General features: G+C 42.2%; 1 protein-coding gene across 9 annotated transcripts in view; it reads right to left on the bottom strand.

Annotated features, from left to right (window-relative positions):
- LOC125539637 (uncharacterized) overlaps positions 1-13,665 on the bottom strand; it is a 28,536-nt gene extending 14,871 nt beyond the window's left edge. For 4 of the 9 annotated variants that reach the window (XR_015617337.1, XR_015617340.1, XR_015617341.1 and 1 more), the window contains exons 1-4: positions 13,046-13,183; positions 11,519-11,759; positions 11,197-11,411; positions 8,120-8,296 (exon numbers count right to left, since the gene is read on the bottom strand). Coding sequence is in view for 4 of the 9 variants with exons in the window: in XM_087544839.1 (XP_087400965.1) it covers positions 8,293-8,296; positions 11,197-11,411; positions 11,558-11,685; positions 13,046-13,292 (594 nt within the window). In the remaining 5 variants the exon portion in view is untranslated. Of the gene's footprint in view, positions 1-8,119; positions 8,297-11,196; positions 11,412-11,518; positions 11,760-13,045 lie in introns of all 9 variants that reach the window. The other 5 variants (XM_087544839.1, XM_087544840.1, XM_087544841.1 and 2 more) reach the window with 2 other exon arrangements.
- Between the last annotated feature and the right edge of the window lie 2,402 nt (positions 13,666-16,067).

Below are 16,067 nucleotides of genomic sequence, written 5' to 3'. Positions count from 1 at the left end.
CAACACACAAACAATAGGAAGTAAAAAAACACAACAAACACTTGGGACTCAATAAGAGGCAAACGAAAGATCTTTTTGGAAATTTTGGGTTTTGCAACTTAAACACAAAGATGAAAGAAACAATAAAGAAAAGTCAAAAAGAACAACCAATAGAAAACAAAAGAACGACGAAAGAGAAATATTTTTGAATTTTCTGAAACATAAAATGCAAAGAACCCAGAGAAACACAACAAAAATAATTTAGAATATTTGGTTTTTATCAAAGGCAAAAAAGAACGCAAAGGTAGAAGATTTCCAAAGTTTGAACAAAGAGGCAATCAAATAAACTTCCAAAGAAAAAGCAAAGAGAATGAAGAAATATATTTTATTGTTTTCTGAAAGAACTTAAAAATACCAAAAGAACTAAAGGAGGGTTTCTTTTAAAAGCAAACAACAAACAAACAGAAAAAATAGGGAGCAAAAAAAACAAAGGAACACAAAAGAAAACAATCAAAAACCAAATTAAACTAAACAAAGAAGAGAAATACTTCTGGGTGCTTGATCTTTTAACATAACACCTACTTGCTACTTCTAGTTTCATCGCACAATACTTCTTCGGCAACCTCTTTAGTTGAGACAGTGACTACACTGGAGATTAGGCGACTTCCATGTCTACTAGCTGATTCTTTGGGTTCTCCATCAACAAGTTTTGCCATTGATTTTTCTAGTACTGAGTGACCACTTTTACACAATCAAGTACATCTCTATGAATCCTTGATACTGGACGTATTTTCAAAAAGTTTATGATTCTTTGAGTTTGTCAGCTATTCGACCTTCAAATTCTCATGTTCATGTTCTTACTACTAATGGAACTTCCCTCCAAGTCGACAGTCGAGGCACTCTTACTACTTGTCTTTTCATGTTAATTCTTTTGCTCATGTTCCTTGGCCCATGCAACTCATTTTAGGTGGTCAGATTGTCGACTTTGGTTGTACAGTCATTCTTTAGTTTAACTCTTGTTCTGATTAGTAACCTCAGATGGATGCTTTACTTGGTGTTGGCCATCGTCGTTGTAACTCCCAGGTCCTCTGGGAGCTTGATTGGTCCCTTTGCAACCAATGTCGACAGTCTCTCTGCCTTGGTTACTTCGTTTATTGTCTCTTTGTGGCACCATCGCCTGTGTCACTTGTGTGGTTCTTGTTTCTCATCCTTAGTTCGAAGTGGTCTTTTCATGTTAATTCTTTTGCTCATATTCCTTGGCCCGTTCAGCTCATTTTAGGTGGTCAGATTGTCGACTTTGGTTGTACAACCATTCTTTAGTTTAACTCTTGTTCTGATTAGGATCCTCAGATGGATGCTTTACTTGTGTTGGCCATCATCGTTGTAACTCCCACATCCTCTGGGAGCTTGACCGGTCGCTTTGCTGCCACCATCGACAGTCTCTTCGCGTTGGTTACTTCGTTTACTGTCTCTTTGTGGCATCATCGTCTTTTTCACTTGTGTGGTTCTTGTTTCTCATCCTTAGTTCAAAGTGGTCTTCTTGGACCTATCTCTAGCGGTGTCTTTAGACTATTAGGTTTGTCGGCTTGGCAAACAGGTTCAATTACTTTATCTTCATAGTGAAATTGTGTCTCGTCCTTTCTGTCTTATTCATTTTGATGTTTGGGGTCCAGCTCCCTTTGCCTCAAAAAGAGGCCATCACCACTATATTATCTTTATAGATGTTTTCTCTCAACACACATGGATATATTGTATGATTTTCTTGTAGTGAGGTCTTATCTATCAGTAAGAAGTTCGCCCCCATGCTTCATACCGGGTTTTCCACTCCCGATTGTGTCTTCCATGAAGATTTTGCTTGTGAGTTCATCTATCATTTGTTGTGCGGATTCCTTGCTGAGCAGGGCACACTTTCTCAGTTCTCATGTTGTGGCCCTGATGCTCAGAATGGTTTGCTGAGTGTAAGCATCGTCAACTTCTTGAGGCGGCTTATGCATCGAAGATCAACACCTCTCTTTCACCTCACTTTTGGGTTGAAGTTGTTTCTACTTCCACCTACCCCGTCAAAGTCAGCCTTCCTTGCTTTGCAAGGTGACATTCCTATCGAGTGTTTGTTTGTCGTTCTCATGGCTACTGAGCGCTTCATTTGTTTTGTTGTGTTTACTACGTTCTTCTCCCCCCCTGAACGCGCCAAACTGACTGCTTAGTCTATGAAATGTGTCTTCTTAGGTTACGCTGATGAGCACAAGGGCTATCAATGTTGGGATCCTATCAATCGGTGAATGCGCATTCCTCAGGGTGTGACTTTTGACAAGTCTCGTCCTTTCTATCCACGTACATCCTCTCCTTCGGCCTCTCCCATTGAGGATATTTCTTTCGTAACGCTTTCCGATACACCTATCACTCATGTTTTGCCCTCCTACATCCATTCCAATGTGTCTCCTTATACTACTATTGTAGACCCCACATCATCGTCACCTGTGGCTTCCCCACCTCATTCGTCCCCTAAGACTTCCCCGATGATTCCCCCGCATCCTCTTCTTTACTACACTAGTCGTCCGCATCTTGTGGATTCTTCTGATGCATCATCTTTCGATGAGCAATCTCCCCCCATTACTATGTCTCCTTCTATTGGAAACGCACTGCCTCAAGCTCAACCTAGCTTCTGCGCTTGCCCGCTTCCACCTATTGATCACTATGGGTGTTCTGGCGCTGCTCTTCTCAATGTGACACGATGTTCACCCAAACGGCGACATGCGATGGCAGAGGAGATTGCTGCTCTTGAACGCACTGACACATGGGATCTCATTTCCCTTCCTCCTCATGCTCAACCCATCACTTGTATATTGTACATTGGTCTACAAGATTTAGACTATGATGGTTCCCTTGCCTTACAAAGCTCGTCTTGTGACTTGTGGCTTTCAATAGGAACATGGCTATGACTACGACAAGACATTTTCTCATATGGCCCACATGACCACTCCCCGCACACTTCTCGTTGTGATATTTGCTCGCCACTGGTTTGTCTCTTAGCTTGATGTCAAGAATGTCTTTTTTAATGATGAGTTGCATGAGAAGGTCTACATGTAGCCACCACATAGATATTTTTCCCTGATGGCATGATCTGCCATATTTGTCACTCTCTCTATACCTTTAGCCCTCATGCACGGTTTGAGGTTTTTTGTCTCAACGATGACTGCGACTAGTTTCTGCAAACGCTCATGATCCTGCACTTTATATCCATCTTTAAGCTCATGGTCGAGCTTTGCTCCTATATGTCGATGACATGATCATCACTACCAACAACTTTGAGTGCATTGCCTTTTTGAAGGCTCGTCTTATGAATAGATTTAATGTCTGATCTTGTCCCTTTCACTACTTGGAACTGAGGTTTCTTCTACCTCTAATGGCTTCTTTATTTCCCAAGAGAAGTACATTCAGGATCTTCTTGCTCATGCTGCTCTTAGTGATAAGGTCATTGCTGAATCTTGGTCCTCTTCGCTACTTCCTTGAGATTGTTCCTTATTTCCTAAGAGAAGTATATCCAGAATCTTCTTGCTCGTGCCGCTCTTACTGATGAGCGCACTGTTGAGACTCACTCCTACGGAGTCAACGTCCACCTTTCTGCCCACCTTTGCTCCCTGCCAGTCTGGATGGGCATTCTTTGCCTTGCTGCGGGTTGCTATGAGTACTGTCTCAATCCCACATCCCATGTTCCCTTTGTGTGCGACACCATAACCGCACGCTCAAGCACCACCAATGGTGAGCAGGAGCTCGGACAGTCGACGCGTACCTGGATTATACACGAGACAAGCCGAGGACAGGCGCTACCTAAAGTCGAGGCCAAGGGCGCAGTAGGAGAACTTGGGGTGCTTAATCAAGTGCGTGACCCACAACCCGCAAACAGGAAAAAGAGCGCCAAGCCAGATCGGTGGGGTACGAAGAGTGCACAAGCACGTGGATGCTGGATCAAGTCCCTCTGCTGCCACCGCCACCAGTATCTGCCTTTGTTGCCTTGTCTACCAGTTATTTTCAGGATTGGCATCATCCCCTTGGGTCACTTGTGATCTCTCATCCTTAGTTCGACGTGGTCTTCTTGGATCTGTCTCCGATGATATCCCTAGTCCCACGGTCTAGTTACCTTATACTCGTAGCGAGACAGTGCCTCAGCGTCTTCCGACCTTGTTCAATATGATCTCAAGGGTCCATCTGCATTTGCCTCTGGTAGTAGCTTCTCTTGACACACCTGGATATACTTTATTTCTTCTTGTAGTGAGGTCTTATAAGCTTTTTGCTGCCATGGTTCACACTCAGTTCTCTACGCCTATTCATGTGTTCTATGATGGCTCTGGTGGAATCCTTTCTGAGCAGACTTTGGTTCTCTTATCCTGGTGCTCATGCTTAGAATGGCGTGGTTGAGCGCAAGCATCGTCACCTTCTTGAGACGACTCGTCCGTTGATGGTCACCGCCTCTCTTCCGCCGCACTTTTGGGTCAAGTCTGTCTCCACTTCCATCTATCTCATCAACCTTTAGCAATCCACTGCTCTGCAGGGTGACGCTCCTTTCGAGCATCTATTTGATCGTTTATTCGACGCTTCAATTGTTTGGTTGTGTTTTCTATGTCCTTGCCCCTCGTGAACGCACCAAACTAACTTGTCAGTCTGTTGAGTGTGTCTTCTTAGGATACAACGATGAGCATAAGGGATATTGTTGTTGGGATCATGTTGGTCATCGAATGCCTATTTCTCGGGATATGACTTTTGTTGAGTCCATCTTCTTCGGCCTTTTAAGTGGAGTATATCTCTTTCCACAGTTTTCCCGACACTCTTCTCTGATTATTGTAGAACCAACGCCATCATCTCCTATGATTTCCTCACCTCACTTATCACATGATTCTACACCTTCATCACTGCTGGCTTCCTTGTCTCCATCACCTAAGTTTATCCCGATGATTCCAGCTCGTATTCTTCCATCTTTTCCTAACTTCTACATAGGACATCTACGTGTTGTGGATGCGTCTACCGATGTGCCATCTTCCCCGTTTCAGCCTACTTATGGCTTGCGTCCTCGTCCGCTTTGGCATGTTGACCGCCAATGTCTTCCAAGCGTTGGCGATGCTGTTCTTGAGCCAACTTCTTGCTGTGATGTTGTTCATACCAAATGGCACCTTGTGATGGCAGAGGAGACTGCTGCTCTTGAGCGCATCGGCACGTGGGATATTGTTTATGTTCCTCCTCGTGTTCATCCCATCACTTTGTGGGTCTACAAGGTTAGGACTCACTCTGATGGTTCTCTTGGGCGTTACAAAGCTCGTGTTGTGGGTCATGGCTTTCAGCACGAGCATGGTCCTGATTACGATGAGACTTTCTTTGACCACTGTTCGCACACTTCTTATTATGGCCTCTGTTCGCCACTAATATGTGTCTAGGCTTGATGTTAAGAATGCATTTCTTAATGGTGAGTTGCGTGAGGAGGTTTACATACAACCACCACTGGGTATTCTACTCCTTACGACATGATTTGTTGTCTTCATCGCTCACTATGGCTCTAAGCAAGCCCCTCACACCTGGTTTGAGCGTTTTGCCTCTATGGTGGTTGTTGCTAGTTTTCATCGAGTGCTCATGATCCAACGTTGTTTGTCCTCCTTTCTGCTCCTGGTAGGACTCTTCTTCTATATATTGATGACATGATCATCACTGACGCAGACCATGAGTATATTTGCCTTTGTTAAGGCATGTCTTAGTATGCAATTTCTTATGTCTTATCTTGGCCCTCTCTGCTACTTTCTTGGGATTGAGGTCCCTTCCTGCTCAAAAGTAATAATTTAGGATCTTCTGACTCGCGCTACTCTTACTAATGAGCGCATGTTGACACTCCCATGGAGCTCAATGTTCACCTCCCTGGTAGTGATGTTGACCTACTGTCTGATCTGGCGCTTCATCGACATTTTGTTACAAGCCTTGTTTATCTGCGTGGCACTTGCCCGAAAGAAACAGACTACAGTGCAGTGCCCCCCGTTCGAGTGCACCTCCTCCCGCGGCGTCATCGCTCCACTTTCCTACTATATGCTCCGCGGCATTGTCGTCATGGCTAGGATGGTGGCAAAATCGCTAGCGTCGATGCCTCTCGCACGATGTTGCTAGAGCCTTCATCCTCTCAAGTGGCATGAAACTCCCATGGAGCTCAACATCCACCTTTGTTTGATCTGACGCGCTATCATCATCTTGTTGGGAGTCTTGTCTATTTAGATGTCACTCGTCTAGACATTTCATACCACGTTCTCATTCTAAGTCACTTCGTTTTTGCTCCCACTTTCTTATGTCTTATCTTGGCCCTCTCTGCTACTTTCTTGGGATTGAGGTCCCTTCTTGCTCAAAAGTAATAATTTAGGATCTTCTTACTCGCGCTGCTCTTACTAATGAGCGCATGTTGAGACTCCCATGGAGCTTAATGTTCACCTCCCTGCTAGTGATGTTGACCTACTGTCTGATATGGCGCTTTATCGACATTTTGTTGCAAGCCTTGTTTATCTGCCTGGCACTTGCCCGAAAGATGAAACAGACTGCAGTGCAGTGCCCCCTGTTCGAGTGCACCTCCTCCCGCGGCATTGTCGCTCCACTTTCCTACTATATGCTGTGCGGCATTGTCGTCGTGGCTAGGATGGTGGCAAACTCGCTAGCGCCGATGCCTCTCGCACGATGTTGCTAGAGCCTTCATCCTCTCAAGTGGCATGAAACTCCCATGGAGCTCAACATCCACCTTTGTTTGATCTGACGCGCTATCATCATCTTGTTGGGAGTCTTGTCTATTTAGATGTGATATCAGTACTGTGCATGACTCCGTGCAACATAGCTCACCAAGCATATTGGTGTCGATGCTTCCTTCGTATGCTCCAATGTGCAGGATCAAATAATTCCTCTATCTCTTCAAACTCAGTGTTGTTGATCCACCATTAGCTAGGGAAGGATTTTATTCTCTAAGTACTCCCTCCATTAACCATTATAAGATGTTCTAACTTTTTCTGAATCAAGTGTATATAGACACGTTTTAGAGTGTTTTGTTCACTCATTCCTGTACGTAGTTCATATTAAAATATCCAAAACATTTCGTATTAGTGAACAAAGGGAGTATATGTTTATACTTAAAAGAAGGAATTCGCCCTCGCCCTTTATGGTCATCCAGCCGGGCATAGCTCCCCCCTGTGGCCTCCGCCCCGAACATACCTCCCCCTAAACATGCTCGAGTGCACTCTTGCTCCTTTTCTAGACCATACACCATACTCTAGATTCTCTCGGCCAAGATCCTTATTTAGTAGCAACTAGTCGTCAACCCGTGCCTTCGCACGGGCTAGCCTATTTTAGGTAGATGTATATAGGATGAACACCTGGTAACATTTTTTTGGATGCAATGTTTTTTCGAAATTTGAATTCGAAACTAATAATAATACAATTATGAACGACCGCAACTAATAACATGCATAAAACCAATGCATGTTGGTTATTTATGATATGAATGATCTATTTTCAATAGATTCCTAATCGGATAATTTACATATATGTAGGTTTACCAATTGTCTCACACTAATAATTTTTTGTCTTTTATTATTTGGACGGCTTGATACAGGTGTACTCACATATTAATGAAAGGAAACATATTACACGCCAAAATGATAATGGTCTCTTTCTTTGTAAGTTTACTTATTGAGTTTCCCCCAGCCATGTCTTAATCACTGAAAACAAATATGTAACATACCTTGCTTTTAAATGATAAATGTATTTCTATTCTGATAAATGTATCTTTCCTTTTGTTAGTACTGCGAGTCAAATCTTGGGTGTTTCCTAACCTAAGTGCCTCCTTTCAGCTCGAATACTGATCTGAAATATAACTGCTGGGAGCTTATAATGCAAGACATGTTCTACTCAAAATCAATTAATCGTCTGAACTGATTTATTCAAGAAACCAACTAACAAACAGAAGGATCAGATGGATAATGATAACGTCTTTAAATAGGAGTTCAGCACACCAAATGTACAAAAAAACTATACATAACTATGAGGCATGCTTGTAGAACCTGATTCCCAGTTTCATCCATAAACTGTAACAAACTTAATATTATGTATTTAATCTGAGGAGCTAGCATACCTGCTGTAAGTGTCCACCAGTTCGACAGACGTGGATGATGCCATCGCCACTATTCGCCAGACAAAACAGGATTGCTGTTGCTGTTGGGGAACAAACTGTTGCTTGTCTCCGGCTGCTAGATGTGCTTGCTGCCTCTTCTACGTCCCAATAAATTTGACTTGCTCGTGCAGTACTCACCTGCCGGAAGGAAGCAGGATGGAAGTCAGAAAGGGAGGGATAAATAAAGGAGGAAGTGGTTTTATTGGCCTAGGGCGCTGGCTTGAAGTTGATGTGCGCGACAGAAACTTGCAGAGAAAATGCTCTGCATAAATGATCCTCTAGAAAAATACTGCACACAACAGTGCTATTGTTACTTCATAAATATAGAATAATCATATAGACTCATTTTGCAGCCATGAAAATTTGCATATAGGCTATAGCATCTTGTAAGGGGAAAAAGCTGCACGGACAACAATAGCTACTATTAATGAGAGTGTATATCACGTCATGTACTCTATCCTAAATTCAATACTGTTAGAGTTGCTCCGAACCATTATATACTATTAACTTCTATATAGAAATTGATCCTTTTTCAACTATAAATCTCCACAGTGATATCATGAAAAGAAATAACCATTGCATAGGTATTCTTAAAAATATTATCTCAAACATGGCAATCAGGTCCAAGTTCTAGCAGTTAGATGGAGGAGGGATGATTCCCCCGCAAAAAAAAAAGATGGAGGAGGGGTGATTGGAACTGGGTAGATGGTTACTCTATTGTGCTATATGGTGTAACGAATGCACCTGTATGTCTATTCGGTTTTCATCAAGTCGTTATAAAAAAAGTCAGGTTGTTGCCGGCACATGCATGGTGAATGATGCAACATATCTTCCATTGGCATTAATACATCATAGTTAAGCTTCCTTCAATCTTGGTCTTGCAGGCCCTGCTGGCGTATCCCCTTGCAGCACAGTCCTACGCATTGATCAACCGGTATGATACATCTCCAAGACAGCGACCTTCCTCTTCCTGCCATCCTCCTTTGTGATTCAATTCAAATCAGATTTTGTCTACGGACAGGAACGGTTTGATGTGAGGCGACTGGTGGCTGATGATGCCATGTTATGCGGAAAGGACTCATCAAAGGTGAGTTCAATTAGGAGAAGAAGATGAGGAGAGACGGATGCAGCAGGCATCGGTTTTAGGAAGAACAGAAAATATGGCGGTTTCAGTGAAATTGGGATTTACAAATGGCAGCCGCGCAGGAGTAATACATTGGTTTAGGGAAGGACATCGTAGCTGCAACTTTTTTGGCAAGCAATGAAGAGCATGAATACTTGCTTAATTTTCTTTTCAGATACTTAGCTTAGCGGCGATTTGAGTTGGAGAAAATGTCGAGAAAGAAATCTGGCAAGTGGGCGGGAGAGAAGAGAGGAGGCTGATCTAACATGCGACGGTAGTGGAGCCTGCGGGAACCCATGAGATATGCAAGGTTCAGCAATCTATGGAGAGGAAGAAGGCCTGCGTCAGGGAAGATGACAGCAGATGAGATTGTAACCATCGATGGAGCCATGTTTTTAGCATTGGATTGAAACTATGTTGGACTGTAGATTGTATACCCGTGGGACTCTGTTGGATTGAAACTATGTTGGACTGCAGATTGTATACCTGTGGAACTCTGACCACAGTCTATTATTTAATCTGAATCAATGATTTAAAATCCAAAGGAAAGAGATAGAGTTTGCTTGAATTAGAGTAGCAAGAGAAACATGGAAGAGAAGTGGAATCACGTCTCATGTGATTCTATTTTTATAACCAACGCTAACGATTGTGGGCCTCAAAGTGTTTTTTTCTTCACAATTAAGCAAAATATTCACAGGGGATTATATCGGTCGATCTACACCGTAATAACTCGGTCCCACCAGATTAACGGCTCCTAATTACTGATTAACGTGGTAATTTTTTGGGAGTCTGTAATTAGTATAGGTATAGATAGATAGATAGATAGATAGATAGATAGATAGATACGGGACTAAAACATTGCACATTATTGTTGCTTCCCTGGGTCAGATGAGTGGTCGGCACCTCCTTCCGCAATGCCGTCACCCACCATCCCGTTCTACCCTCCGTTGTGGCATTATCGTTGCAACAAGGATGGTGGCAACCTCGCTTGCGCCGATGTCTCTCGCGTGACGTCGTCGAAGCCTTCATCCTCTCAAGTGGCATGAATGGCCCAAGGGGACACTGCCGCCATGGCTGCTGGCATTCCCTTCCTTGGGAGCGAGACTAAGGGAAATATGGGAAATAAAACGATTACTAGCGTATTAGGGGAATGAGGCCCAAACAAAACCGCTGAGATGAGTTAGGCCCACTAACAAAATGGTAGCTGTATTCTTCAACGAAGTGGGGACACACTTTTGATGGAAACAAGACCGAGTGGGATATAGTCATACTCTATCAATCTCAAGACCGAGTGGTAGCTGTATTCTTCAACGAAGTGGGGACACACTTTTGATGGAAACAAGACCGAGTGGGATATAGTCATACTCTATCAATCTCAAATAATAATCTGCTTTTTTCTTGGCAAACTTTAACCCCTACTTTCAAATAATAATTTGACCCAAACACTAAACTAGCATTGACCATAAACTTTTATACATCACACCATATTTTCATAATCTACCAAGTAAGGCATATGAAAAAAAAGGGATAAATCTACACACGTAATTTACATGTAACCATTATAATTATATCGTTTTAGAAATGCTATAGGTAGGTTTGGCTAGATGTCTAGGCCCGTGTCTACACTCTATAACATCGTATGTTTGTAAAAGAAACATTAGAAATATTCAAGTCTATATAGCAGATAGTCTCCTACAAAGAAACATGCTTTTCTCTTTTGGAATAAATAACCATAACCCTTTTTTTGCGGGGGAAATAACCGTAAACTTAACAGCCAACTGAACAGCAACACAACTAAGGAAAAGAAAATATAATCACAATATATACATAGAATAAGAATGTGTGAAATAGATAACCATGTCGTAAACATCACTTGTGGACAAATTTAGGGTGGTTGATAGAACAGAATCATTACCTTTGAAGCAGAATTGGGATTTGGTCATTCCAGAGTTCCAATAATTCTGTAGAATGAATCAAAACTGTCACATAACTGAGTGTAACTGGTTGGGTGGTGAGCTGATAGAGGCGGGGTCGCGACTGCATCGATTGGAGCCTCGGACTGTCGATTTGGACAAACCGATTTAAATGCAACAGCAGCAGCTCGCACAATGCTAGGGAAATTTTCACTATCTGCAATATCAATAGAAGCATTAATGCTAAGGAATTAGAAGCAGGTTGCACTGAACAAACCTCATCCAAATTTGTGTTTTTTACTGGAAGCAAGTTGCTGAGCTTACATAGTGCTTAAGTTTCACCTCCTAATGGACTGTTCGCACCTTTCTTTGCAACCAGCAATACAAGTGGAGCGACAACGTGCAAACTGATGCCGCCATGGTGCCGAAGGCCCAAGCCATCACTTTTATGTGCAAAATAAATCCTTCTGGAATATGCTCCATTTTGTTGCCTGCCGCAATAGCAAGAAAACTTCTGTTGTCACTTTCCACCAGCGCTTGCCAATTACATAAAGAAATACTCCCTCTGTTCACAAATATAAGATGTTTTGGATATTTCAACATGGACAACATACGGACTGAAATGAATGAACAAACACACTAAAATGCATCTATATACATCTGAATCAGAAAAAAAGGTAGAACATCTTATATATGTGAACCGAGGGAGTAACATTCTACTAGCACATGCAAATTGCATACAGAAATAACATTCACCAAATTCAATTAGTTACAAGATCACAAAAGAGTGGATAGCTAGTTAATAAATCAAGCTATTCCGATTATTCAGTGCCAGTATTTTAGGTACTAATTAGCTAGCTGTGTTTTTGTTTTTTTCTCCATGATAGAATACACTATCATTTTCCAATCAAGTCGAGGACCTATGGCATAACAGAAGAAACCTCCAAAGATTAGTCAGACCAAGAAGAGCTGATCAACTTCTCAGGAGGGCAACATTCATCATAAGTGCTGGAACAACTGGTGTGTTTTCCCACTATCTTGCCACAAACCGTTCAGGAACAGATAGTTGGCCACCATATGAGAATCTACTGATAACACATGTCACTAACTATACCCACCGTATGAGAATCTACTTGAAACCTAACAATTTACCTTCTTCTGACATCACCACCTAAATAGACGAATCAAGTGACATGGTGCAAGCTGAGCCTGTCCATAATGATCTTCAGCCATTCTTTGAACTTCACATTCTACACATTGTTGTATTTCTCAACGTGCTAAGTTCATAATCTAAAGAAATAATCCATTTCTGGCATTCATCTAATGAGAAGTAGAACTCTTGCTGATTTGCTTTTTCCATTGGCTACCAACTATAAAAAAATTCTAACTCGTCATTAGCAATGCTTGATGGTGGTAATCTGTCATCATCATCTTTAAAATAGCACTACAGCAAATTAGCAGCAGCAGGTTGTATCTTGAATCTCGTCAATGAACCCGCTCCGAAAAACGTAGGAAACTTTGCCATGATTTATGTAGATTGATAGTCCTTTCAAATCACAACTTCCGTATATGTTTCCCTGAAGAAAAAGAGTGTGTGCTGTGTGAACTGAGTGCACATTATGATTCTTTGCCTGATGCTAGAAAAAATCTATGTTTTGTAACAGGACAGCTGATCAAATATGCTTTAGTCACAAAATTTATATCTTCCTTGTGAGTTCCAGCGGGGCAAATTAGCAGCAGTAGCAGAGTAGTGGCAGCAGCAGAGCATCACGCGGCAAACAAAGGGAAGCAGGAGCATCACACGGCAAACAGCTGGGAAGCAACAACATAAGGCTGTAGGAGGGTGTCTACCTTGTCCGTGGCGGCGGGCGAGGCAAGCGTTCCGCGGGAGCGAGAGAGCATCCTCCGCCGCGAGCACATGCTCTGTTCGTTTACGTCGTCGCGACCGGCAGGCGGAACCAGCGGCAGGAGTCGCCATGCGCACCGGCGTGAGGAGATCTGGGTGAAGACGCCCTCGGTAGCACGATGACGGGGAATTCAGGAGGAGCATGACTGGATCCGCCGCCACCCACCGCCTCGGGCTCGCCTCCTCGTGCATCGCTGTGGCCGTCGTCCAGCTACCTCAGGCTCAGCGTGCTCGCGGCGCAACAGCCTCCGTCGGCAGCTTGGACCTGAGGTCGGATGCCGAGACTCCAGGCGCCCGCCGCGCCGCCGCCTCCCCCTCATCCTCTCCAACTCCCGAACCCGACGATGCTCAGCCGCCGTCGAGCTCGTACTCGCGAGTCGCCGCCGCCTGACTGCTCTCTCAATCTACAGACCCATGTGGGTACTCGTACTCGCGAGTCTCCAACTCCCGAAGCCGACGATGCTCAGCCGCCGTCGAGCTCGTACTCGCGAGCCGCCGCCACCTGACGAATCCCTTGCTCTGCTCGAGCGGACAAATAGGGTTTTCCTACTAGGCGAACAGACCGCATATGGGCCAGCCCAAATAGCTAGGAAACGTATTTTTTTTTTCACGGCTCTTTCTGGTTTCTTCCTTTTTTGTTAATCCTCCATGACTGGTTTTCCTTTCGTTTCCTTTTTCTTTTTTATTTTACTACTACCTCCGTCTAGATGAATAAGTCTTTCACGTAGTTCTACGTCATTGATTTGAGGAACTAAATATGTATTATATGTCATGAAAAGTATATCACTAGATTTCTACACGGATGTAGTTTGTAAGTATATATTTTTTTCACATATAATACATATTTAGATAGTTAAATCGTTGACCTAAAACTACACGAAAGACTTATTCACCGAGCCGGCGGTAGTAGGAAAACTGCTGTGCGTTGCAACAGGGAAAACCACATACCCATGCCTTGTGTTTTGATATTGACTACCGGGATCAATATCGTCTGAAGACAAATTATTTTATATTTACTTTACTAGATGTGATATATGTTTTTGATGTGTGTGTGTCATAATCTATGTATACTAGATCACTGATAGCGCGCGTTGCCGCGCCCGTCTATTTTTGCTCTTAGTTGTTAGGGATTAATGCGTGTTGCAACTTCAAAAAGTATCGTGCTTTCTCGTAGATTGTGCTTGACTCCATTTTTTGGAATTAATGGTCTGTAATCAAAGAGAGGAATTCGGTTAATCTGCAACAGTGGCATACAACCAAAGAAAGAAATTTGGTGGATCTGCAAGAAAGTGACATGTTGAGCCCCTTTTAGGCCTAATAGACTTGTTGGTTCAAGTTGTGAAATCAAACATATGGGATTTGAATTAAGATGGTTGATCGATACAAGTTTCATGATTGATCATGACTCTTTTGGCTCTAAAAAAACTCTCTCACAAATACTCGCTTCATGACATCTAAAAATATAAATATTTAGGAAAGACATTAGGAATATTTCATAAACTAAGAATAAAATAAGCCATACAAATATTTTAGAAATTTTGAACAACTTTTATTATTTAAACAATGACAATGCATTTCAGACATTGTTGCCAGCCTGCAATAAAATTCTACTGTACATTGCAGTATAATAGACAAAGATTCTCCAAGGGATTACACCCGGGCACTAAACATCTGGTCAATACAGGAAAATTGTTACAGAATAAGGAGTAAAAATAGAGGTGGAGTTCTCTGAATATTAGCACAACGAACGAGAATTTATATAGGATCAATAGGGGGTACATAAATATAAGTGAATCCGTCATTAGTGAGTGTAAAACAAAAGGATGATTTGCAGGGTATCTCCAACAATCTTAAACAATTTCTGCCAAGGGAACTAAGGTCATGGAACACAGATACACTGTGACAACAAAGAGTGGAAAGCAAAGACTTTGTGGTTGATTGCAGGGGCACCAACCTGGATAAATCAAAGCCAACAAATCCAGTGTTCAAATGATCAATTTTAGAATCAAAATATTCTTGGGCTCAACTGTCGATAATATATTCACCTCTTCCATTACTAACAAAAATAGATACCTTGTTTCGTGAAAATTTAACTGTCACCTTGCATACCTCCATGTATTTTACTGGACAGCTAGCAAATAGGTATTGATTAGCATATGCGAATTATCAAAGGTCGAAACTAAGAAAGGCATACAATACCCTTTTTTTAAAGATGGCGACCCTTCCCATTTCATTGCTAATTTGGATCGCTTGTCGGTTTCATAACTTTTCACAATATATATTCAAGAATCAACAAACTTTTTTGTCTCAAACAATAACTCGTCTTGCCATTCAATCAGGAAGTTATGTCAATCTAGGACGACAAAAGGGAATTCATGCAAAGTCTACTTGTTAGATTTCAAAAAGAAAGAGTGGACATGCATGAGATAAGTCAATCATATTGCCATGGTAGATAAGCCCCAAACAATACGTAGGAGTGATACCATGAAATCAGAGTGAGCTATGGCCAATGGACTGCACATCCCATAAGAGTAAATTCGCCTAAATGCATGTACCTGGACGTATCGGATAACCTTAACTCAGTAGTCATAAAAAAGAAAGAAAGAAAAGAGTAAAGTGCACTTCAAGAATTATGCATATATGATATTCCAATGAGAACACGATTCACATGCATGCAGTCAAAATGATTCAGTAATAGGGAGAACCTTGGGAAACTTAATTTAAATAAAATCACACTTCTAACAGAATGATTATTGGACAATTTTGTAGCGCCCAAGATGCGATTCTATCCCAATCACGTGATGAACTCATGATTGAGGCACAACCGTATTTCGAGTGCATAACAAGGTGGATATCATTACAACATACCATGTACTGAATATATGAGAATACAAGATAAAGGCTTACACTCGCCACAAGCTACAATATGAATACAACAGTTCATCAATACATAGCAATCATCATACA

The sequence above is a fragment of the Triticum urartu genome, chromosome 2A, assembly GCF_056163025.1.
Source record: "Triticum urartu cultivar PI428250 chromosome 2A, HENAU_Tu73, whole genome shotgun sequence".
Lineage (NCBI taxonomy): Eukaryota > Viridiplantae > Streptophyta > Magnoliopsida > Poales > Poaceae > Triticum > Triticum urartu.
Note: the sequence above shows the minus strand (reverse complement) of the source record. Positions and strands in the feature narration are given on the sequence as shown.